This window comes from Halichoeres trimaculatus, unplaced genomic scaffold (genome assembly GCF_033239565.1).
Source record: "Halichoeres trimaculatus isolate MK-OKI-2021-1 unplaced genomic scaffold, fHalTri1.1 fHalTri1_scaffold_11, whole genome shotgun sequence".
In the NCBI taxonomy this organism is placed as follows: Eukaryota; Metazoa; Chordata; class Actinopteri; order Labriformes; family Labridae; genus Halichoeres; species Halichoeres trimaculatus.
Genome location: NW_027437189.1, coordinates 24,628,878 through 24,652,742, shown reverse-complemented (window position 1 = coordinate 24,652,742; position 23,865 = coordinate 24,628,878). Strand labels below are relative to the sequence as shown.

At 39.9% G+C, this 23,865-nt stretch overlaps 1 protein-coding gene across 2 annotated transcripts in view; it reads right to left on the bottom strand.

The window, feature by feature from the left end:
- cacna2d3a (calcium channel, voltage-dependent, alpha 2/delta subunit 3a) overlaps positions 1-23,865 on the bottom strand; it is a 159,149-nt gene that overhangs the window by 100,664 nt on the left and 34,620 nt on the right. For both annotated transcript variants that reach the window (XM_074680877.1, XM_074680879.1), the window contains exon 4: positions 8,160-8,219. In XM_074680877.1, coding sequence (XP_074536978.1) covers positions 8,160-8,219 — 60 coding nt within the window. The remainder of the gene's footprint in view (positions 1-8,159; positions 8,220-23,865) is intronic.

The window sequence follows — 23,865 nt, the reverse complement described above, 5'->3', positions numbered from 1 at the left end:
ATGGAAGGCTCTAGATGTGATGGGCAGTAAAGCAGAGGATGCCTTGGCTCACATGCTTAAGGTCAAATAAATTTTGCAGGTTATACAAGAGGCAAATTGGCAAATCAACAAGCATGCCGACACCTCTTTGCACTCTATGATATTACCTTAGAGAGAGGGGTACAAGAACAAAAGAGGGGGAGGAAAAAAAGATTAGGCCTTTCTCTCTCGTTGCTCCCTTCAGACTGGGGCTACAAATTTAGTCAAAATCAAGCCTGGCAATTGCTGGTTTGTCTCCAACCTCCAAGGAAGGATTTGGCTGCAGAGGGCATGGGAGACTGCTCTCCGCTTTCCTATTTACAGTACGCGAGCATTGCGGGTAAAAGAGCAAGGGAGGAAAATCGCAGCAGATTACTGTGCCAATTTCACATGGAAGCAGAGGAGCTCTGGAAAGGATAGATAAGGAAATTCCTATCAAACTGCTGCCAGCCAAATATGTATCCGGTGGCAAAAAAAAACACACAAACATTTTATAATAAACCCCGAATACTGATGGAGGAGGTTTCACCCTACAGCACAGATGTGGTATTTTTAGCACAGCCGCCGATAATTACCATCTATTCGGCATGTTCTGCAGTAAAGGGCGCCATTAGAAATGCCACCAAAGCAGCAGTATAAACACAAACACATGCACACAGGTGGAAAAGTGCCCACACACATTTATCTGAACATTAATATTTATGCCCGGAAACATCAACAAGAAATCAACAGCAGTTCGTGATCATGACAGAACAATGGTATTTTATGCTCAGGGAACTCCAAATACAAAAGGACCAGGAAAATTAATGACGGCAACAAAATTTATCAAGAGGTCCTGAAAAACCTGCCTGGCTAAGGATGAATACTAACTCACAAACATGACAACAAATTTGGTACTCATTGGTAGCAGAAGTTGGAAAAGGTTCGTGAGAGTTAACAGGGAGGATCCCTTACTAAAAATCTGATGGAGATCCTGATGTCACTCATTTGTCTCCCAGTGTTTTCATCTCTGGGAGACCCAGTGTCCACATATGTGAACATAACATTTCTGCCTCTCAGACTCGTGGTACTTCATTGTTTAAAACTTTGACCAATTAGCCACATTTAGGAACACTGCCCACATCATCTTTTGGTGAAATCACAACATTACACTCATTTTAGCGAAAAAAAAACCAAAAACAATCTGTTTAGGTACAATAACACTACTGCTCATTAACACAAAATTCTAATCAGCCAATCACATGGTAGCAACTTCAGCAACTTTGCATTTAGGCTTGTAGACATGGCCGAGACTGCAGTTCAAACCGAGCATCAGAATGAGGAAGAAAGGTGATTTAAGAGACTTTGAATGTGGCATGGTTGTTGGTGCCAGATGGGCTGGTCTGAGCATTTCAGAAACTGCTGATCTACTGGGATTTTAACGCACAACCATCTCTAGGGTTTACAGAGAATGGTCCAAAAGAGAAAATATCCAGTGAGCGGCAGTTCAGTGGGCAAAAATACCTTGTTGATGCCAGAGGTTAGGTTCTTTGGTGGTGGTGTAATGGTGGGGGGATATTTTCTTGGCACACTTTGGGCCCCTTGGTACCAACTGAGTATGGTTTAAAGTCCACAGCCTACCTGAGTATTGTTGCTGACCATGTCCATCCCTTTATGAGCACAGTGTACCCATCTTCTGATGGCTACTTCCAGCAGGATAACGCCCCATGTCATAAAGCTGGAATCATCTCAGACTGCTTTCTTCAACATGACAATGAGTTCAATGTACTCAATGGCCTCCACAGTCCCCAGATCTCAATCCTATAGAGCACCTTTGGGATGTGGTGGAACAGGAGATTCTCATCATGGATGTTCAGCCGATAAATCTGCAGCAACTGTGTGATGCTGTCATGTCAATATGGACCAAACTCTCTGAGGAATGTTTCCAGTACCTTGTTGAATCTATGCCACAAAGGATTAAGGCAGGTCTGAAGGCTAAAGGGGGTCCAACCTGGTACTAGCAAGGTGTACCTAGTAAAGTGGTCAGTGAGTGTATTTTTTATTTTATTTTTTTTATATTCCTCAAAGACCTTGAACAAAGAAAGTGTGAATTTTCTAAGAGAAACTTGTGGATGTGTGGCCTGCATCATTCACAGCTTAAATCCCTCATTATATTAATTTATGGTTAAAGCAGATGCCAAAACCATTTAATGCAAGCTAGAATCTACATGTCACAAGCATATCACACTATTTCTCCCTCTCTCTACTCCTTTTCCTAACCTTGCCCTCTGTCTTCTGTGTATTCAAACCCACACTTTAGTGCAATACACTTCTAGGTGTGCTAATATAATGATAGTTTGATATGAACCATGTCCTGGACATCATGAAACTCTACATTACATCCTCACAATCAGTCATCATCACTTCTGTGCTGCAGCTGTCATTAAAGCTGAAACAAAAGGACACCAACTTCACTGGGCTCATCTCGTCGCCGCCAAGTAATTACTGGCATAAAGTACCGCTGAGAGCCCACACAGTGTGGCTGCCCCTCAAGCAGCATATGAGAAATCACAGATACACACAGACAAGCATCTACAAGTGATACACTGATGCAGATACACAAACATATGTCCACAGTAATATGACAAACTGCTGTAATACATATACCCTTTCTCAATACAAGTAGGTATCTTTAAAGGGTGATTCGTTAATACGCGACTCGAGGAATTTTGCCATGAAATCTTGCACTTCTCTGCATTGGCTGATCTCCTGGTGTATCTGTTGCTTCAGCTGTGTGTGCTGGATTTCAGTCTAAATTTGGAGCTCTTACTGTTCAGGCAGAGCTGTGAGTTTTGACAGGCACACTTGATGATTCACCGGAGCTTGATCTGTATGAAAAGTACTGCAGCTTCAAAACATCAAAAACAACTATGACTACACAAAATGTTCTCAGAGGATTAAACTGCTCATCATTTGATGAGCCCATCACTCCCTGATTGATAGGTTTAGTATTTAGTATTTAGTCAAAATAAAAATCATAAAATCACATCACAAGCAATGTGAAAATGAAATAATTAAAGTATTGGGTTTCAAGTTGTGCCTTAGATTTTATTATAACTTTACTCTAGATCTGTACATACAGAAACACAAACACATTAGCTCAACGTGGGCTCACACTGCAGTACATCCCAACACTTCAGTTGGCATCAAATCATCTTTAGTTCACATTCATACTTTATAGGGGTGGGTTCCTTTCACAATCAAAGTCATACGGTATCAATGCCCAGTACCTGGCGACTGGTATCAGTACTCAGCAGTACCAATTTTCAGAACTCTTTTGTGTTAATAAATATCAGTTTGTTATCTCGACCTAGAAGGTTATGTTTTTGTGAGAGTTTGTCTGTTTGTCTGTGAACAACATAACTCAACTAATGACTGGATCTTGGTAAAGTTTTCAGGAAATGTTCAAAATGGGATAAGAAAAAAATGATTAAATTTTGGAGGAGATCTGGATCACCATCTGGATCCAGGATTTTTTTAAGGATTCTCTATCATTGTGAGATAGGGCCGTTTTCACCATATGTGTATATAATTCCACGATAAATGGTCGGATTGCTTTGCAAAACAATACAAGACAAGGTCATCGTAATTTCTGACAGATGTAAGAGTACAATCTGGATCCTGGCAATATTCTGGATACTAAGATCGGGAATATGAAATATGTACTACGTCAACATAATTTTCAACACTGTCAGGTAACAAATTATCATACAAACCTGCAACTAACACCAAATTGTAGCAGACAGTCTGCTGAAAGGGAGTATAACATTAAAGTAGGACTAAAGTGTTGGTGAAAATCACAATACGCTTGGTGGAGGTCTGAGCTCTCTGAGTGCTCTTCTAGTTTAATGATGAATCTCAAAGTTTTCAATTAAACATAGAAATTTCTCATTGTCCAACCTTCAATGTTGTGTTCATGTCCAGCATGGAAAATGGTCCGCTCTTCCACTCCCACACAGTCACAAGGAAGCATTTAGGTAATTGAAACATGGTACCGTTTGATTTACGTGTATCCGTACTCGGTACTACAGACGGTATTTGGCCTGTACCTTTAAAAGTACCTAATTCATTACCCATCCCTAATACGTTACAATATTCTGCACACTCACACAGCAAATATTCAAGCACACCATTGGTGGTTAGACCACGTATTTCCTGGACAGCAAATGTGACAAGTAGGGCACTTCCAAGACGACCAATAAACTTCTAAAACTTTGACATGAAGTGACTGATTTGCACATAGGAAAAGTCATACACATCATCAGTCTGAGTCATTGTGTTTCATCACTGTTGCTCACCTGTATACAGAAACAAAAGCACATCCGTTTAACGTGGCTGCATACTGCAGTACATCACGGTCTACTGAATGACGAATGTGCACCCACACATACTCAAGACGTCTGAGCTGCCACAGAATGCCTGTGTGAGCACTGCTCATTTTAACCACCAATAAACCACTGAAATGTTACTGATGTCTTAGTACATGAATAATTGTCATTTAACAAGTAAAAGAGATGATATACATAAAATAACAAAAACAAGAGAGTGAAGGGGTGTCTGTGTACAGGTACGTGTTTTACTTTATGCGCCGCACATTGGCAATGTTTGATTATTTGGTTTTTTTTTTTTTTTCATACAAAAGGTGAAACACAATTTTTTTTCTGATCATAGACAGTTCAGGTTATCTAGTGTATGTTTATAAAATTGAAGCATGTGGAGTGTTGAGTGGTTTGCCAAAAAAATAGAAAAGAAGCTAAGAGGTTCAATGAGAGGCAGATCCAGAGCCAGACAGCAGCCAGTGGTTGAATTTAGTAATTGATCCTTTCTTAATGATCCATGACAGCAGAAAACGTCTGGGCATTCACTGTAATGCCTTTGAGAGCTGACAGAGTAAACACACACACATTGCCACAGGCAGAGACACAGGCACATATAACACACATACATGTAACACACACCACAGAGTTTATAAGTAGTTTAGCAGCAAATACTTCCAAGTCGGCTTAGCATCATATTTCCTCTTTAAAACTCAACTTTCTGTTGCTGCTCCTCCTACTTCCATAAACTCTGTTCTGAGATGTGCACGATGTGCAGCAGACTTAGACGGAGCATCACAAGTGCACTCTCCCTCTCTGTCTTTCTCGTTGGCACACACACACACACACACACACACACACACACACACACACACACACACACACACACACACACACACACACACACACACACACACACACACACACACACACACACAAACGCAGATACACACCATATAAAGCTGCACTCTAAAAATTAAAGCTGCTCAAATGGATTTGAGGCAGAACCAGCGAGCAGAGGCTGGGTTTGGGGGTGTGTATGCAGATATGATTAGCTGAATGCATTTCCTGAAGTCTGCAGAACTGAAGTGGAAGTCACAGGGAATAGTTTAGAATTTGTTTACTTCTCAGTAGGAATTTGACGGCAATATAATCCCTTAAATAATTCATGATTTATAATTCAGACTTGAATGTGGAGTCAAAAGTTTAACCCAAACTGTTAAAGAGCGGTTTAGTTTTATTTCACATGGAAAACACTAACACCAGCGACTTTTATTAAAAATATTATATACAACACTGGCATCTGTCAATGAGAAAAGGTGGGAAAAAAACAAATTTTACCATCTCTTACACATATCAGAGGGGACAACAGCAGAGCTCAAACTGATCTGAGCTATTTGAAATGATAAATGTGGCCTCTGTGATTATTTCTTCACCCTTTGTTGGCTCCGTCTTTCCTTTAATGCATGAATTGCTTTGTCATACTTTGTGTTTGTTCTAATTTTGTGTAATAAGTTGAATGTCTTTTCCTTTTGTTTTAGGCCTTTTGTAACTATACATGTTATGTATTTTCTTTTGTATTAACTGTATTTTAAAACTTAATGATTACATTTTAGTCTGCCTATTTGACAACTGGCCAGGGATACAGCTGGAAATTAGCCGTTAAGGCAAAATCTGCCTCTTTTACTGTATAGTGAATTAAAGGGAACTGTCCATAAAACAATGAACAAATAAACTAAACTAAATAAATGATAAATAATAGCTGATTAATAGCAGCACTTCCAATTTCTTGAGGAAGGTCTATCAGTGGGCTTGCAGCAGATCCTGTATTTCTATATTAGTGGGTGGATCCCATACCTGTTCAGATCACACAAAACTGCGCGAAAGCTGAATACACTGAGAACTCATCGCTGCTCATCGGGTTCTGCAGGAACCAGATGTACTACATGTAAACCATAGACTGCATAAAATATGGATGTTGTCTCGCCGACGTCACCGGTCTGTTTCTGAAGTGAAAAACGGCCGTGGCAAGGGCTTCGTGTACAGCTATAGGGCACCTGTCAGTCACGTGACCCTGAGCTGTGCCTCTGGTTGGGCGAGCTCATGATCTTATAATATCCTCTGAACAGCCAAGTCAGAAAACAATTTACCCCCGTACAGTGTGTGTGGATAGTAAAGTTAGCGAGTCAGACGAGAGACATTTTTTGAACCAGGCTGTAAAAGGTTAACTTCTGCTGTAAAAACAGCTTTTTTTGGCTTGGTGTGTATGTGACTTCTGGTACTGAAGCCAGCCTCAAGCAGACACTTGAGAAGCAGCAGATTTGAGCACTTCAGCATTGTCTCATATTCTTAGACCAGAAGTTGCAGCTTGATGTAAACACTGTATTGTCTGTGTTGTCCCGGTGATAGAAGTGAAATTTGAAGGTTTTCTAAATAATGGCCACTGAATTTTAGATTTAACACATTTTAGTGAAGAGTTTTACAAAGCATATGATTCAAGTAAAAAAAACTTCTTTGCACCATTTAAAATCCAGTATCTGTAGAAAAGGTATCATTCATTTCATTGATTTTGTTAAGATTGCAGAAATCTCTCAACAATCTGAGTCTTTATGTCTCCCATTGTTGCTAGTTTTATTTGGGGAAAAGGTATGTATAGAGATATGGCATTGCTTTTGGTATTTTCTTGACCTTTACCCAAAAGTCTTTAAACTGACCTGACTTGACCACAACATAAAGTCTTCTTTTATCACCTCTTTTACTTATTTGATTCTTTTATTCTTGAGATTTCAGCCAATATATGTATGGATTATTTTATCTTTCAGTATTGCTTTTTTGTACTGTGTAAAAAGCTCAGTGTAATAATCACAGCAGCAAGATGACTTTACCAGAGCAGCAGCAAATGCCAAAGTTAAACTTCCTTCAACTTGAAGTCAGTGGAAAGTGCTGCATTTTGGATAATTTGAGGCCGATCTTGATGTGACTGACTGTTTAAGTTGTCACTCCCTTTTCATAAGAAGTAGCATCTTGCTTCCTCTTTACTTTCAGCTTTGGTAAAACTCTTCTTCTTATATTTGAACAGCTGCTGGAAAACTCAAACAATTTTTGAAAATTTCAAACTGTGGTCCGTCTTGAGCTAAGAAATGATATTATGTTCCAAGACCTTCAAAAACTCTCTGTTGTGCTATGTGCTAAAAGCTACTTAAACACTCTGAGTAAGAAACCATTTTTCCAACAACAATTTATTATTATTTGTCAACATTTTCGTATGAATGTGAATTTATATCAGTGAAACATTTGCAGACAAATACACACATCGATGAATGAATTCCAAGAAAAGTGGAGTTACACACTTTTAAAGGACTGCAGGCTGAGTTGAGTGGTACAAAACTCCTTTTCCTTCTCTACAGTGGTTCACAAAAGGAAAGGTTCTTCGCACATCTTTTTTTTTAGGACAGGTGCGTTGGAGGTCCAGGTATACTGTAAAACAATTTTAAAGAAAACACCCGCACACCGTCCGACTTGCAAAAAATAAATATAGTTTAATTCTATAATTTGTTTTGCCTGATGAAGGTCTAGGACCCAAATGTTGCAGAATTAGACTATATTCATTTTTTGCAAGTCAGACGGTGTGCGGGTGTTTCCTTCTCTACAGTGGAGCATGGGTATCTCAGGGATAAATTGTTTTCATCAGGATTTCTTTAACCCCAGGGAAAAAGCATGCTGATTGTGATTGTGTTTGTGTGCTTAAAGTAAAATGTAGGCAGGACGTAGAGGTGTGACACATACCTGTAGGTTTGGGTCCTCCTCATGCTGTAGGTGAGCCTCCTCTGCTGCCTCCACCAGCCTCTAGAGGAGGAGACGAAAGGGACAGGGAGGGGACAAGTGAATCGATTAGTGGGCGATAAATAACAGGCAGAAAAACGTCTATCCACACACACACAGAACACACACAGACCATTGACAGTAGGAAAAATGGACGTCATCTCGTTTGGCCTGAAGTGAGGTCCCCACAAAAACTGCCCCCTCCTGGTGGCTCGCTGCAGTCTAGGTAAAAACTCTGTCTCCCCAGTCATTCCAGATGAGTGGTAGTCAAACTTTACATATTAAATACACCTTGTATAAATGTTTCTCACGTCCATATTCTGTTGGGATATGAAGATTTTATTTTGCTACATTATAATCCATTCCTTTTTTTCTGAAAAAGTTTCTTTTTCATTAGTTGTAAGATGTCAAAACTGAGATTTTAACCACATTTAAGGATGATTGACAGCTGCCAATCTTGCGTGTTTTTCACAGGAATAGTAAAATACTTCAGAAAGTAGAGCCAAGAAAAGATTGGACTTCCAAAAGAAAAGAAAATTCAACCGACTCCACTTAGATACTCTACAGCGCAGACTCTGGCTGCACAATGACGGTGCCTCTGACGGGGGTTAGAGCCAGAGCCATGCCGTCCACTCTACATACAGTCTATGACACAAACGCAGACAGAGAACACAGACAGACATGTAGCTATCTCATGAAAAGAGGCTGATTTCCTAAATGGTTCAGCAGCAGAGGTAATGATTGCCTCAGGTTTTTTGGACACGACCACAACAAACTCTATCATCACTTCATGCTGTTTCACACATGCACACTGACTGACACACAAAAAGAAACATACACACACTGCCATCACCCACTCACTGGTTTTGTCTGCAGTGTGTGCCCGGAGGGTGGGAAGAAATCGCTTTTTATACAAAGCGGGCAGCATGCCACTGTCTGCATTCGAAGATCATCATGATGAAATGGAACTTGCGTAGTCCTTATTTGATTATTTAAGGCTATTGTCATTAATTTACAATGTATGGATGATTTCCTTGAGACATGCCATTTATCAACTGGATTATCATAACTATGAGACATTTTTCAAGAAGTCTTTTTATATAAAGGAATATAAAGTAAAAGGTTTCTTTTGGTGTGCACAGAACATTTTTTTCATCTGTTGCTTGAAGGGACTGGCAGATCTGAAATTATTATCAGCTCTAATTCAAACCAATCATTTATGACATTATAGACTACAACAATAAAATGGACAAACTAGATCAAAAATTGATTTATTGTAAAAGCAAGTCAGAAATAAGTTGGTAACAATCGTTCAGTTATTCAAAATTCCCAGTAGTCATTACATGAGTATCAGTATATCATCAGCAGACCAATCAAGTTGTCATTGATGATCTTTCTTACTTGTGGTTTAAGAAATTTATAGAGTGATAAGAATAAAATATCTGCATTGTACAAGACATCATCCTTCAAGTGCTTCTCACTAAGGTTATCACATGCACCGAGTGCTCCATATGAAATGATTGTAAAAACAGCAAACTGTGATGTGCTGTGTGATGTGCTGGGTGTGTTAATAAGTGAGAGTGCATATGTATCAGACACAGTTGATAGTCTTTTGTCCTAAGGGGAGATTTGTTTTCTCCGCTCGTACATTTCCACACAGAAACATAAAGATTTACGTAACACACTGTGCATACACATGGTCACACACACACTTAACCCCCTCGCTCGAGGCCATCTTTACTTATATATGCACTTACACAGATAATACAAGAGTCAACAATGCCATTAAAGCGACCACGCCAGAGGGAGAAAAGCTCCTCTCATTGTGAGCTCTGCTCTATTTTCAAGTTTTCTATTTGCAACCAGAAAGAAGACCGTGAAGACTGGAATGAATTGATCAGCGTCATGTATTTGTAAAGCACTTTTAATGAGGAATGTCCCGATCCAGTTATTCTATTTAATATCTGCTGTTATCAAGCCCTGATCCTAAACTTTGGTTTGCAGAGATAAACTTTCCTAAAGAGGTAAGAAAGTAAAGCTGCAGACTTTTTGTTTTGTGTTTTGACAAGAGTGGATTAAGATAATAATAGCTAAAATATGTCTAGAGCTTATTAATTCCCCTCCAGCTAAGTCCATTTATTTTACATGCTCTCTTGTATGAGGCCCTGTAAACTTGTGTGCATGCACCATGTTTGAATCTGAGGCTGCACTAAACCCAACTCTCACGAGACGGTGCAGGACCATGAAACCCAAATATGAGACGCAAACTATCTCATGTGCTTTTACCCTTTCACTGAAATGTTTATTATGCCTCAAACAGGATTACAACTTTGTCTGACTTGAATCGTCTGAAACTCAAAAATAAAGGAATCTGTCTCAGCAAAGCCAGGGGACAAACATCCGTGTGTGAAACTAAGTGTCAGAACGGCAAGACATAGCATGGTTAATGAAGAAGGCATAAACCTGTGTCTCACCTTCTTCTGAGAACTTTTGGACGCTGTCTCTGTGGATTTTTATCTGTACCTTTAAAGGCAAGAAACAGCGTCGCAGCCTTTCCTCTTTTTTCACTTCCTAGTTTGATCATAGACTGTATCATAAAAGGATGTAGTCTCCCGGTTGTCGCCCGTCTTTTTCTAAGACGGACTTTTGAAGCGAAATGGTTAGCATGGCCATATTGGAAGGGATGTGGGCTTTGAGTTTCCACACTAAGAGCTAAAGGGTGCCCAAGCTATGTCTCTGATTGGATGGACTTGCAATCTTAATATCTTCTAAACTGCTGGGTTTAAAAAAAGTTCCCCCCGAACATTGTGTGCTGATCGTGATTTTTTTTGTTTTGTTTTTGCTTTCTTAAACTGTACATCCTTGGAGAGCTAGGATGCTGTAAAGCAGATGTTGTTGCTGTAATGTGTCTGGTTGTGCATGTGTTCTGTAATAAAGCTAAGTGTGACTGTACTGAACTTGTTAATATTGTCTCATCCACTTTACAATGTTGGGCAAACTCAGAGTACGTGGTTACACTGACACGTTAGTGTTAGGTGGCAAATTCTGCTAAATGACAACCGATGTGATTTGTCTAAAATGCCAATCACCTAACAGTTAGATGATGCAAAGATCTAATGTGATGGGATACTTGGGATTGGGATTGGGACATCCCTACCACCCACAATAAAGTAGCCTAAATCGCTGTGCTTAGGGAAATAAATAAATAATGAAAACAAAGTAAAATAAAGTAAGTCACAACAAAATGAATGTAAAATGAAGGGGCCGAGTACACAGCCCTGAGGGGCTCCAATGTTGGTGATAATGGCTGAAGACGCAGCTGAAGACACAGGTCTGCCTGTGGTGTCACAGGAAGAATTGGGAACTTGCTCAATAAATTACAGTTAAAGCGCTGACTGAATAAAACTTGGATGAAATGTCTCCTGTTCCAGATGCACTATTGACGTTGGTTGGAGCCAGAGTCTGTACAGTTTCTAGTATCACAGTGACACTTTGCCTGTACAGCCATTAAACATTAAAAAACCCTCCGCACGCAGAGCCCCTAGATTATCATTTGTCAACAGACCTGTCAATCATGGCATTATACTTCCTTTATAATAGCTTTAAAGAACTACTTTAAACCAACTTCTTACCCCATCCTTTTAAAGATAAAGACAAAACATAAATCAGAATTTTAAGAACTAGCATTACTGACTGAAACAGTGTTTTAATAAAAAAAACGATTTGATCTATTTTTGTTTTTTGTTAGAATGTTTGACTCATGTTTTATCTGTTAACTTAAATTAGGTGACCTTTATGACAGATACTACAGTCAGCCAGAAGGAGGAAATCCAAACATTTTGGCTGCCTTTTTATATTTCTGTGATGTCAATCCAGCTTTTTTAAACATTATTTTTTTTAATTAATAATGACTCACCACAGAAGCTTTCAATCGAGGCCAGAGGTGAGGAATGTGATAAAGGTTTCTGAGCATTGAATATCAGCCCTAGTCTCAGAAATCACTCACTCAAACACACAAACACAAACACTCCTTTCGTCTTCCAGCTGCGATGCCTACGATACGTTCTCACAGCGAGTCACTCCTCTCATTCACAGCTGGCCCTGGTGGCTATAAGTTTTGGTAATGCACTTCCATTTCCATTCAAATGGCTTTACCTGTAAACTACAGCAATCAGCCAGCTTATTTCAGCTGAGCCCTGTGTGTGGTTGTGTGTGTGTGTGTGTCACTGCTGCTGCTGTGTGTGCAGTCAGGCTGTTTTGGAAGTGAGCACTGTAATCTAGAGCCTGGACAATCATTTTCTTCACCATAGCAACACACCTGGCCACTGCATATTGTTGCATATCATTCTGTGCTTTATTCCTTTCAGCTATCAATTCTTGTGGACAATCTTTCTTCCTCAGACGGACAGATCCTCCAGTGTTCTTGCTGCTATGGACTTCTCTGTAATTTTTTTTCCTATTTATTTATTTTTTAATCATAATAAGCAACCTTTATGTAAATGTGAGAGCACATTGCTCAGTGCATCAGGGCATCCTGATGTTGCCCCTGAAAAAAAAATGCTGGGTGAACCTGCTGAAAAGAACGCTTTAGGAACAAACAAAGATAAGGATGTTGGAATAAAAGGAGGATAAGAGAAGAATGAAAGAATAACACTCTCTAAAGGTCTTAACGCTTAGCCTCACACTCCCTGCGAAAATGTCAGGCGCTTCCTGTGAAGCATGTGTCGATGGAAACACACTTTCAGCTTTTGTTTGTGAGTGATGGTGCGGGCTTGTGTGTGCACATGGGAGTGTTAATGGTTTTCTCAACTGACACATGTTAAGATTTTAGACCTTTGACCTTTTCTGTTGAGCAGGATTTTTTTTGAAGATGCCAGTCATTTAAAAGAAGAGTATTAAAGTGTATCAGTATATGTTAGATAAAATCTGCAGTCTGTCATTTAGTTTTAAAATATGCATCGCATCACACACTGAAAATAATAATTCACCATCTAATGCACTCTTCTGAATGTTTTAACACCTTCCATTTCACTTGTAAAGTTATCTATTCTGGCATACATTTCATAAAGAGGGCCTTATTTTGCATGAGCTGAGGCTCTGAGTATAAATGATTCACATTAAAATAAAGTGTTTTTCCGTTGAGAAAACAGGTTACTGACAAATCACTCCTGTGAATTTCAATGAGAGCATATAACCGAGACTAGCCTTTTAAGTGTTGCCTGTGAGTCTGCTTCGTTGCTGCAAGTGTACAAGAATGTGTGTAATAACTATCTGAAAGTGTTTGTGTCTGGAATAAAACTCAAATGAGCCTGCCATGTCTTTTTTATCAATAGGTGGTCCTGCCAGAGTGTATGATGCAGTTTAAAAAGGGAGAGGAAATTACTTTTTCTTCCTAAAGACGCTCTGTCGAGAACCCTGGCTTGGGACGTGATGACAGCAATAATTAAACTGACACAGTCAGAGAGGCAGGCCCTTTTGTCTTCCTGGAAACACTCGCACTCATACATACAAGCCTTCACTGCAGCTGACAGGGGAGAAGCTGAACCCATAGAGTTAACAAGGCTCACCGTGGTGTCTGGATTTGAGGCGTAAGATGACGAGTGTGATTACTGCTCCCTGATGTGTTTCTGCAGGTTTCTGTCATCACTACAGAGCTTTGATTTTTTTTTTAGCAGAGACCTGAGGTAGTCAGAAACTGCTTTGCTTCAGGTCAGCCTTGATTGTTTCTTAATTCCCTCAAGCTCATTTGATGTGCTAATTTGTTTCGAACCAGAATCAAACAGAAAGAAATGAGGTTCTGGGTTAACAAGCTCTAATCTAGCCGCTGTTGCTTTGCTAGGACTTTCAAATACTCTAAAGCTGTCAAGTTTTCTAAGGTGATACAAACATTATCAGGATGAAGAAGCCAGTAGTAACAGACAAATGTTAAAATGGTCGAGTTGATAGGGTTGCAAAGGGGTGGAAAATTTCCAGTAAATTTACATAAACTCTCGATGAGAAGTTTAGCTTTGGAAATTTGAAAATTCTCTGACTTGTTTTATCAAAACTTACTTGCCTTTTTGTTGCTTTCGGCTGATGCCTTGAATGATCTTGTGCTGAAGGCATCATGCATAGTGGATTAAGGGAGCGTGTTCTCAATATCCCTGCTTTCAGCAATGTGCTATGTAATAATAATAATAATAATAATATATTTTATTTCAAGGTGCCTTTCAAGACACCCAAGGACGCCATAGAAAAACATAGTTCAAAAGCATTTAAACAAAAGTTAGAACAAGAAAAATGAAAAAAAGTTCAGAAGAAATAGATTGAAAGGATACGATGGATGGAGAACAGTCAGGTTGAGTGGGCCATGCCGAATAGATGGTTTTTAGGCAAGATTTGAAAACAGTCAGTGAGTCAATGTCATGGATATCTGGTGGGAGGGAGTTCCACAGACGGGAAGGAGAGCGACTGAAGGCTCTGAATCCCATGGTGGACAATCAGGCTGGGGTGATGTTGAGGCTGAGGGAGGATGAAGATCTGGGAGTGAGGTATTCCACTGAACTTGCATTAAATGTGGTTGTTTTAGCTCAAATTATGCTACAATATACTTTGTAGCTAGAGATGCACCGATCCAACTTTTTTGGTTTCGTTACTAATACCGATACCTGGGCTTTGGGTATTGACCGATACCAATATTGATCCGATACTAGAGTTAAATAATAACCTGCATGCTCAACTGTGGGTAATTATTTTTGGTAAAAGGCAAAAAAATGAGTAAATGGAATTACTGAAGTTAATATTTGTTCAACAACAAAATATAAAAATGTTTTCCAGCAAGTTTGGTAAAAAACATGCTTCAGAATGTGCAGAAATTAATGTTCAATTATAATATTTTTTACCCTGTAGACTGGTAATTCAGTAAAATCAAAGAAAATGCATCAGAGGTACCATTCCAAATCAAGTATCCAAGAGCGCTGGTAAAAAATAAAAGCAAAGAGCTGTTTGCCTGGATCTGCACCATGATGACTAATCCAGCTTTGAGGGGCACCAATCCACTGATACCCGAGACCTGGACCAGGTATCAGTGCATCCCTATTTGTAGCATAATTTGTGCCGGTTTTTCGGCATTTTGAGGTGTATCGGAATCTGCCTTTTTTTTTCAATCCAACAGCCGATAAGAATTCAATTTAAAACTGTGTTATTTTGATTTTAATGCAGTCATGCCTCTCTGTATGAAGCCACTACTTCGTCTTCCTAATTGTCCCACCCACAGCACCATACCTTAAGTATCTTGAAACAAAGATAAGTGAAAGATAAAACAACGTTTTAGTTGGACTAAAATTTTGAAAAACTCTATTTACTGAAAACTTTAGGTAGAAAATTTGTTCTTGTTTTCAAGTTTTCATTTAACTTCATAAAAAAGATAAGGCATTTAAAGGAAGTTAAGTGTTGGAGTTTGTATTATTCAAAACACGACACCAATATTTTTCCGTTTACCACAAAAAAATACTGACTCCAAATTTTGGTAATCGGCCTCCTTGGCTACCAATAATTGGTATCGGTATCACCCTGAAAAAAACATCGGCCTCCCTCTACGTGTCCCGGCTATTCTAAAATTCTTGACTATGAATTCCAGGTTTGCTTCCATAAATTTCTGTTCATTTCCATAAATTCCTGGAAATTCTCTAATTTTTGCAACCCTATCAAAGAAACATCCACCACCAGTGGGAGCTGGTCTGCCATGAAAGCAGGTGTGTTGGGCTCAAATGGAAACCAAATCCCATCCCACACTGAAATTATGACCAATACAGGTCAACAGATTCAATATTAGAATGTTAAATGTGTTAAATGGTAAATGGACCAATCAAAGAGCTTTTATCTCTGAAGTCTAATTCACGCAAAATTTATACACTGAAGGCATTGGCGTCTAAGTGAAGAGCGCATCAGTATTAACTAATGTTGCTCACACACCGATTCACAGCAGACTGGGGTTCAGTGTGTTGCCCAAGGAGGCTCAGGCAGGTGGATGGTGGGACCTGGGATCGAGCGCTTAAAAGAAAACAGAAAAACACGATGGAAAATTTCACTTTGGAGGAAATGGTGTCAGCACAAGACATCTGTGTCTTTTGCAGATGAGCAATTTTAGATTCATAGGCTGAGAGAAATATTTTGGTTTAGAGGGTTTAATCATCTTTTCTTCTGTCTGGTTTGAACCCAGTCTGTATCAGCCTGAAAAAAATTATCTCTTTCTAGTCTCTGCTCATTCTCTAGTAAAAGGCAAAGCAATGTCTTCCCCCTCAATCAACTTAATTTCCAATTCTATTTCATCATTTTTCAGCCTGCCCCCTTCCTCACGCCCAGTCCATTTTTCTGACATTTGCACTCATCTACCCGCTTTCATTAGCCGACATCCTGTGATTATGATTTGCCTGACAAAGGCTTCAGCTTGTTTACACTTTCAAAAGTTCATAAACGATCCCCCTCATTTGGCTGTCAGCTTGATTGGCCCATTGTTCCTGCGTGGTACTGGCTCAGCAGAGGATTTCCTGATGATAGGAGCCCCTGACCTTCACAAACGCCTTTTCATTGTGACTGCAACACCAAAGCCGTGATAGTTGGCAAAAGCTGTCATCTACAACTGAGTAATGCCACTGGCTGCCGTCAGAGCAGCAGGAGGGAGGTGGATGCAGGGTCACATGCATTATTGACTGCGAGCGGAAGTCTTGGATTCTTTTTTAGCAGTGCATTAAGGCTTGCCTCGGCACATTCCCTGCACCAAAGGGAGGTGAGGGCAGTGGCCTGAATCTAAATGTTCTCCCAAGGTAGCAAAGAATAAGATCACAGATCTAAATAGACTTCTCCCCTGAATCAAAAAAAATTCTGGGAGATGATCATTTGTTTCAACTTTGCATTTGGCTAAAATGTTCTTTCCTTTTGGATAAGGATTTGGTGTAGGACACCCTCAGAAAAATCAAGTGCTCATGTATTAAGCTTGTTCCTGCATGGCCACATGTACTGTTGTTCCTCAGTTTTAAGATGAAATGCAAACTAAGCCCTGGCCTACTGGATCAGGGCAGGTCCTACGGGTCTTAGCTCTGCCAGAGTCCAAATCCATCGAGACCCAGGCAAGGCTGGGCAGGATTAGCTTGGGTCAGCCCATCAATAGCACATGGGGACAGCAATTAATATTGTCAAAGCAGTGGGAGAAGAGTTGCAGCATCAACAAAATAGAAAAAGTGCTCTGTGACACTTTGCTTCCTCTGTTTTGCACATTTAGATTGGGCACGAGCCAAGCAGACAGAGCATTGGTGGAGAGACGGATACAAAAGGAAAGTGAAAGAGAGAGGTAAAGGAAAAAAGTGAGGGGAGGAGTGTGCTTTGATAAGTCAAGTCCCAATAATCAATACTCGACAAGTTGTGAGCAGATCTGCTGACTGAAAGGGAATCTGAAGTACCCCATCCAGAAGTCCCCACCCTCTCATTTTTCTCTGATCCCCTTTTTTACACTTTTATTCCACACTCTCACTGAACTTTAGACTCCTCTTTTTTGACATTTACCTTCCCTATCTTCCTACACATACATCTCCATTTAATCAATCACCCTCACTGTGGCTGAAAAAAAAACAGAGAGACGGAGAAAGAAGAGGCTGTTGCTGTCTTGATCTTCACTGCCTGTGTCTGCTCTGTCATTAGGAGCCATCACTCTGAAAAGACTCTCACACAGAGACACACACTGAAGTGGCAATGAGCTGAGACCGAGGACAGCCAGTGAAATGAGGGGAATGAGGGGAGCAGAGCTGTGAGCTCAGCGTGACTGTGCGGTAGTGTCAGTTAAGACAGGAGGACGGGGGACCACCGTTGTATTCCTCGTCAGAAGTAACAGACATGCAACTGTAATAAAGAGACTCTTGGATTGGACAGTTACGCTTTCATTGCAGAAGAAAGGTAAAAAATGACAGATGAAATATCACATAATAAGATAAAATATCACATTATAAGAAAAAACATCACTAATAGAAAAAACGATGGAACTAATCATACAGTGAAAAGTGCCCTCAAAGTCATAAAAACGGGAAAACATCAGGCCAATGTAGGCACAGATGTAGTCACAGCAACATCAACCATTGGTTTCTGAAGAGGTATTTATGAAACTCATTGGTGGAAGTCATCATATTCCAAATGCTGACTCACTTAACCTCTGGTCAAACTAACAACAGATTAGGTCTGTGGTTCCTAGGGATGGGTACCTTTCACATCTGAAACAATACAGTACCGATGTCCAGTGCCTGGCAATCAGTATCAATACTCAACAATACTAACTTTGGTACTTTTGTGTGTGTTTTTGTATTTAAAAGATAATAATTTGTTTAATCATAAAATTTCAAAGTTTTCACTTTAACATATTTATTTGTCAATACAGGTGGTCCTCGAGTTACAAACAAGTTAAGAATGAGTTCCGTTCCTACGACGCGTCATAACCCCAAATTCCCCATAAGCCAGATTTTAACCCTAAATACCCCTAAGCCTCTAAATAACTATCTAAATACATGTATTATACTTCATATTCACAGGAAAACAGTAGAGACAATTAAAATAGACATTTCAGCTCAAGTGAAATAAATATATAACGTAATAGACAATCTACACTATGACGCGACTCGAGACACAGTGGAGGATGCTGATGACCGCGTAGCACTGCGTAACTGTGTATTCATACACACTCCGCGCCAAACAGAGCAGCGTAACTTCGAAACCTTTCTCTATTTTCTTACATACATATATTAACTGGTGTAGTAAAGTCGAAACGAGGTAGGTCAAGAACCACAGAAGTCAAGGACCTCCAGTATATTATCTTGTAATGCTGTGTTCATGTTCAGTATGGAAAGTTGTCTACTCTTCCACTCCCTTATACTCACAAGGATGTGTTTAGGTACCTAAACATGATATTGTTTGATTTTACGTGAATCTGTACCTATTTTTTTTTTTTTTTTGCAGCGCCCCCTTTTTGAAGGTAAAATTATATGCATGCCCCCTTGTCCCTGCTGCTGCACATTAACTTTTCCTTTGCAAGAAAACACTAACTAAAAACTAGAAACTAAAAAAAAAATTTTTTTTGTTAAACTTGAAGTACCAGAAGTAGCGGCACAGCATGTAAATTGTTCCTGTTCATTTGTTCCTTTCAACTTATTTTCTTAAGTTTGCCTCTGCACAAAATATCAAAATATCCACCTCCTGAGAATCAACAATAACATGAACATTTTATCTGCCAAAATAACATTAACTGTACGACCTCAACTTACTGACTAACTGAGACAGTTGTAACTCTTGTAGTTAAAATATTACTCATTTAATAATAGAACAAGTGAATATTCTGATTCTGAACTGTGCGCTGTCTGTGTGGTTTCAATTTCTTTTTTTTGAGGGGGGCATATTACTTTGGCCAAAACTGGGGTTAAAATGTGTACACTGACATTTCTCCCTCAGCCAGACATTTTCATGCTTTTTCTGAATGTGCTCAGAATTTACAGACTGCAAAGTTATCATTTTATTAACTACAGTAATGACCCCCCACACACACACATACACACACATACACACACATACACAAACACAATCGTTTTATCTTAATTTGAATCCTCTTCAGCAGGTGAGATGTGCCACAACACTGAAGAGCTCTCTGTTTAATATTCTCTCTGCATTCAAACAAATGAAAATTAAAGATCATAAGAGGTTTTGCTTGCAGAGGCATTCGACATCAAGTGCTGTGTGCGCCTTTTATTTTGAACATACACTCATGCAGACTTCCTGCCTGCACTACACTGGTAATCATGTTGGGGCTACAGAGGCATAGCTGCCACAGGTAAATGATATCAGCAGGTACAGAGCATGCAGACACCGAATGCCATTACAGGAGAAACAGCCCTAGCAGCAAGGCATCCACTCTGCTTTGAAGTGCATTTGTCACATGAAACACAGCCGTGCTTGACTTCAAAGAGGGCATTACAATAGCTCCACGCCTTTCAACTTTGATAACAACACGAACACACTGTTTCTTTAACCGACGGCTGTTGCCACCATTTTGTCAGCAAGCCAGCGGACAAAACTTTCTTCAAGAGAGATAGGAGGTGAGCAGAGGAAAGGAAAGGAAAAAAGAGGAAAGGAAATAGGGAAGAGAAGGAGCTGCTAGACGATTATTGTAGCCCATTATCTTAGATGCTGATGAAAATAATAGCAATTAAAACACCGGCGACAAACTAAGAGGCTTACTTAGTCTGGGAATAAGCAGAAAAATACACATCAGAAGGACACCCAAATACACACACACACACACACACACACACCACACTGTCCTTTGCACTAGTTAATATTAAACATTGTTTTCCAACCTTATCTGCATTATTGAAGTTGCAATTCAATTAGCTGAAGCAGCTGGAAAGAAAAATAACTCCAGCCAAAAGTTTCATTTTCTGTCAGACAAGTTGGCTCAGCCAGAAAAATAAATTTGTATAATGTGACGATGATGAGGGAGAGTAGATACAGCTGTGAACTCAATCAAACACCACCTGTAAACATAATAACACACAAAAAAACTCTAAAACATGCAAAAACAACTCACACCAAACAGGCCAAAGCTTGAATCCCATGAATTAAGCATGTTTTCATACATTATCATCATCCTCTTTCCAAATTGCTGTCAAAATGACAGCGCAAACCTTCTCTCAGTCAAACGCGCCTAAAAGGATTACATCAGCGGGTCTACACATATTTATATGTACAGGTGCACCCTTTAACAGCAGCAGAGCCCGTGTCTCCCTGCAGGTGTGGCGAGCGATAAAGAGGGAGAATCAACGTGGAGACGAGGAGATAAAACCGCACTGACGGACAGGGGAGGGCGTCTGCACGGAAATTGAATCGCTCAAGCGCCGCGTATACTTTGGCAAAAGGCAGAAAGATGGGAAGAGGCGGAGGAGGAGGGGAGAGGGGACAGACAGACAAAGGAGCAAGGATGATAGGAAAGGCAGCGGGACAGCAGAGTAAGGAGACGGATGAGAGTTTAGGTATTAAAAGCAAAGAGAGATGGAGAAGGAGAGGGGAACAAGCTCATGGAAGCTGCCATTGTATGTTTAAAACTAACAATTTATCACAAAGCCAGACTGTCAGTGTTGAAAATGAGAAAGGTGGCAGTGAAGTGCTGGCAACTGCCCAGGGTTGAATTCTTGGTGGATGTGTGCAGGAGGCTTTTATTTTCCCGTCCTCTGCTTTCCATAAAGGCTTTCATCCAAAACTCCATCAGCCAGGTGGCCTGTGTGCCTCCCAATACACCCCTATCACCTGTACTCCACACACATAACAGCAACACACGGGCACACAAACCCCTAAAGATCAATAATCACCAGGCATCAAGCTGCTCAGAGGAAGATACTAGCTAAGTGAGTTAGACCCTCCAGGGGTTTAACACACACCAACACACACACACACGAAATGTGACTCCAATTAATCTAATCTCAATGACCAAGAACAACCAAACTGATGACAACATCAACAGATGAGCCATGTAAACATCGCATACTAAACTGCTTCTTCCTGTGTTGTGCATGTGTAAAAGCTTTCAAAGTGAATATAACCCTCCAGAGTGGGCACGCTCATACAATCCAACCAAGTAAAGGTATCATGCAAAAGTGTAACAACATATGCAAAAGTAATGCTCTTGCACAGAAGTGGTTTGTCACTGTCTGTGCACCTCTCTTTCTCTCTCTTGCTTTCCTTTCAGCTTGTATCCCTGGACCAGACTCTCAGAGAGAAATCCAATTTCTGTTAACAGCACCATGTTGTCCTGATAGGATCTATCACCTGGAGCTAGAGCTGCAGCCAGAGAGGCAGAGCATGGCGGAGCCATCCTGAACTGCACCTGTTACAACACTGACAACACACACACACATTCATGGCCTCACAGGCATGACCCCACAGTTATGGAGTCATAAGTGTTCATACTATACACAACAGCAGCCGGTCACTTTGCTGAATGGAGCTGTGGGAGTAAGCAGCTGAAGAAAGCAGGATTTTAAAAGGACAGAAAACCATCCACCACTTTTTGGTACCTCTAGCTTTGCCTCTTCAAAAGGGAGCAGGATACAAATATCCATATGGCAATATCCCCTGTACTTTGACCTGTGATAAAATAATAACATTTCAATGCTTAATATTAGGGCTTGGCAACGATTAAAACTTTTAATTGTATTTAATCGTATGATTTCCCTGATTAATCATAATTAATCGCATTGTGAAAATGCCATAACATCTGTCATGCAAACACTAAATCAGTACTTGTTAAACAGTAATAGTTAAATCACATATTTAGTGCAAATCAAATTTAAAAAATGTAAATACAAAATTAAAGCTTATTGCCACTGTCACACTTTAAAGTGATACTCCGGGATGGAACAAGTTGGGTCCTATCACAAGGTTTAGGGCAGACATTACCCCTACAGCAGTGTTTTTTGTGCAGCAGAAGCCCAGGGCCCTCACACCAAACACCCCTCCCTGCTCCTCTGCTGGTTTCCTCTGCACTCAGACGGGGCCATATTTTACTTGACCAAAAACACGAATAAACGGACTCCCACCGAAAAACTCTGATATCAGTCTGCATTCAAGCTTTATTTAGAGAATTTTCAGCGTGTTACTTTCACACAAAAACACCGCTGAATAAGGCTCTAGTTCTTATCGTGTCTCTTTGTCCTGGCAGACTACCTGCACCTGTTTATATCTGGCACGCCGTGCGCGCGGACTGATACACTAAGCGGCGAGGGCCTTTAATTTCCGTGTTGTCCCTCTTCTCCATGCTTGTTTTGGTTACTCATCGTGTTTTTCCGCCAATTTCACTTCCGGTTTCACCGCGGTCAGCAACAGACATTTACAAAATAAAAGCATGTGAGCAACATGCACTAATGTGCGATAAAATATTTAACGGCTTTAATAGATTGACAGGTTAACGCGAAAATAACGCGTTAACTTGCCCAGCACCACCTAATATCAATATTTTTGTTAAAATACAAACATATATTTTAGGTAAGTTTGAAGTACAATACGACTTCTGCACCTACACAGCAGTAGATGGCGCCCAAGAGATACTTCGCTGTATGTTGCCCATAAACCGTATTATAAATACAATCTCAAAGTATATTCAAAACATTTTATTCCTAAACTTGATAATGTGATTTTTGATGCTGTAATAATCAATGCTTTCTCTCTTTTCTTGGGTCAGTTAGTCTAAAATCATTTGAAGTTTAATTTACAGTGTACCAGACTGTTAAACTGATAAACTAATAAACATAGCCATGTTTTGCGCAATATTATTTTATTTATGAGTAACATTGTTGACACCAAGTGACATTTGTCAGTTTCATCAACTGACCACGTCTTTTGCCCAACGATTTCTTTGCAACATTAGTTAAATCTCACAGTAATTTCAGTGACAAACTCGATGCACTTTATGTTTTCAAGTTAAGTGTTTGTATAAAACACTACATCTGACTTTAATCATTTCAACCACAATGAAACAGAAAAGTTATTTCCAATCAAATAGTTAACTGTGTAGAATATCGCAACATATCACAATATTGTGATATTGCGATCTTATTTTATTGTGACCCGGGTATCCTGATCCATATCATATCGTGACCTTTCTTGC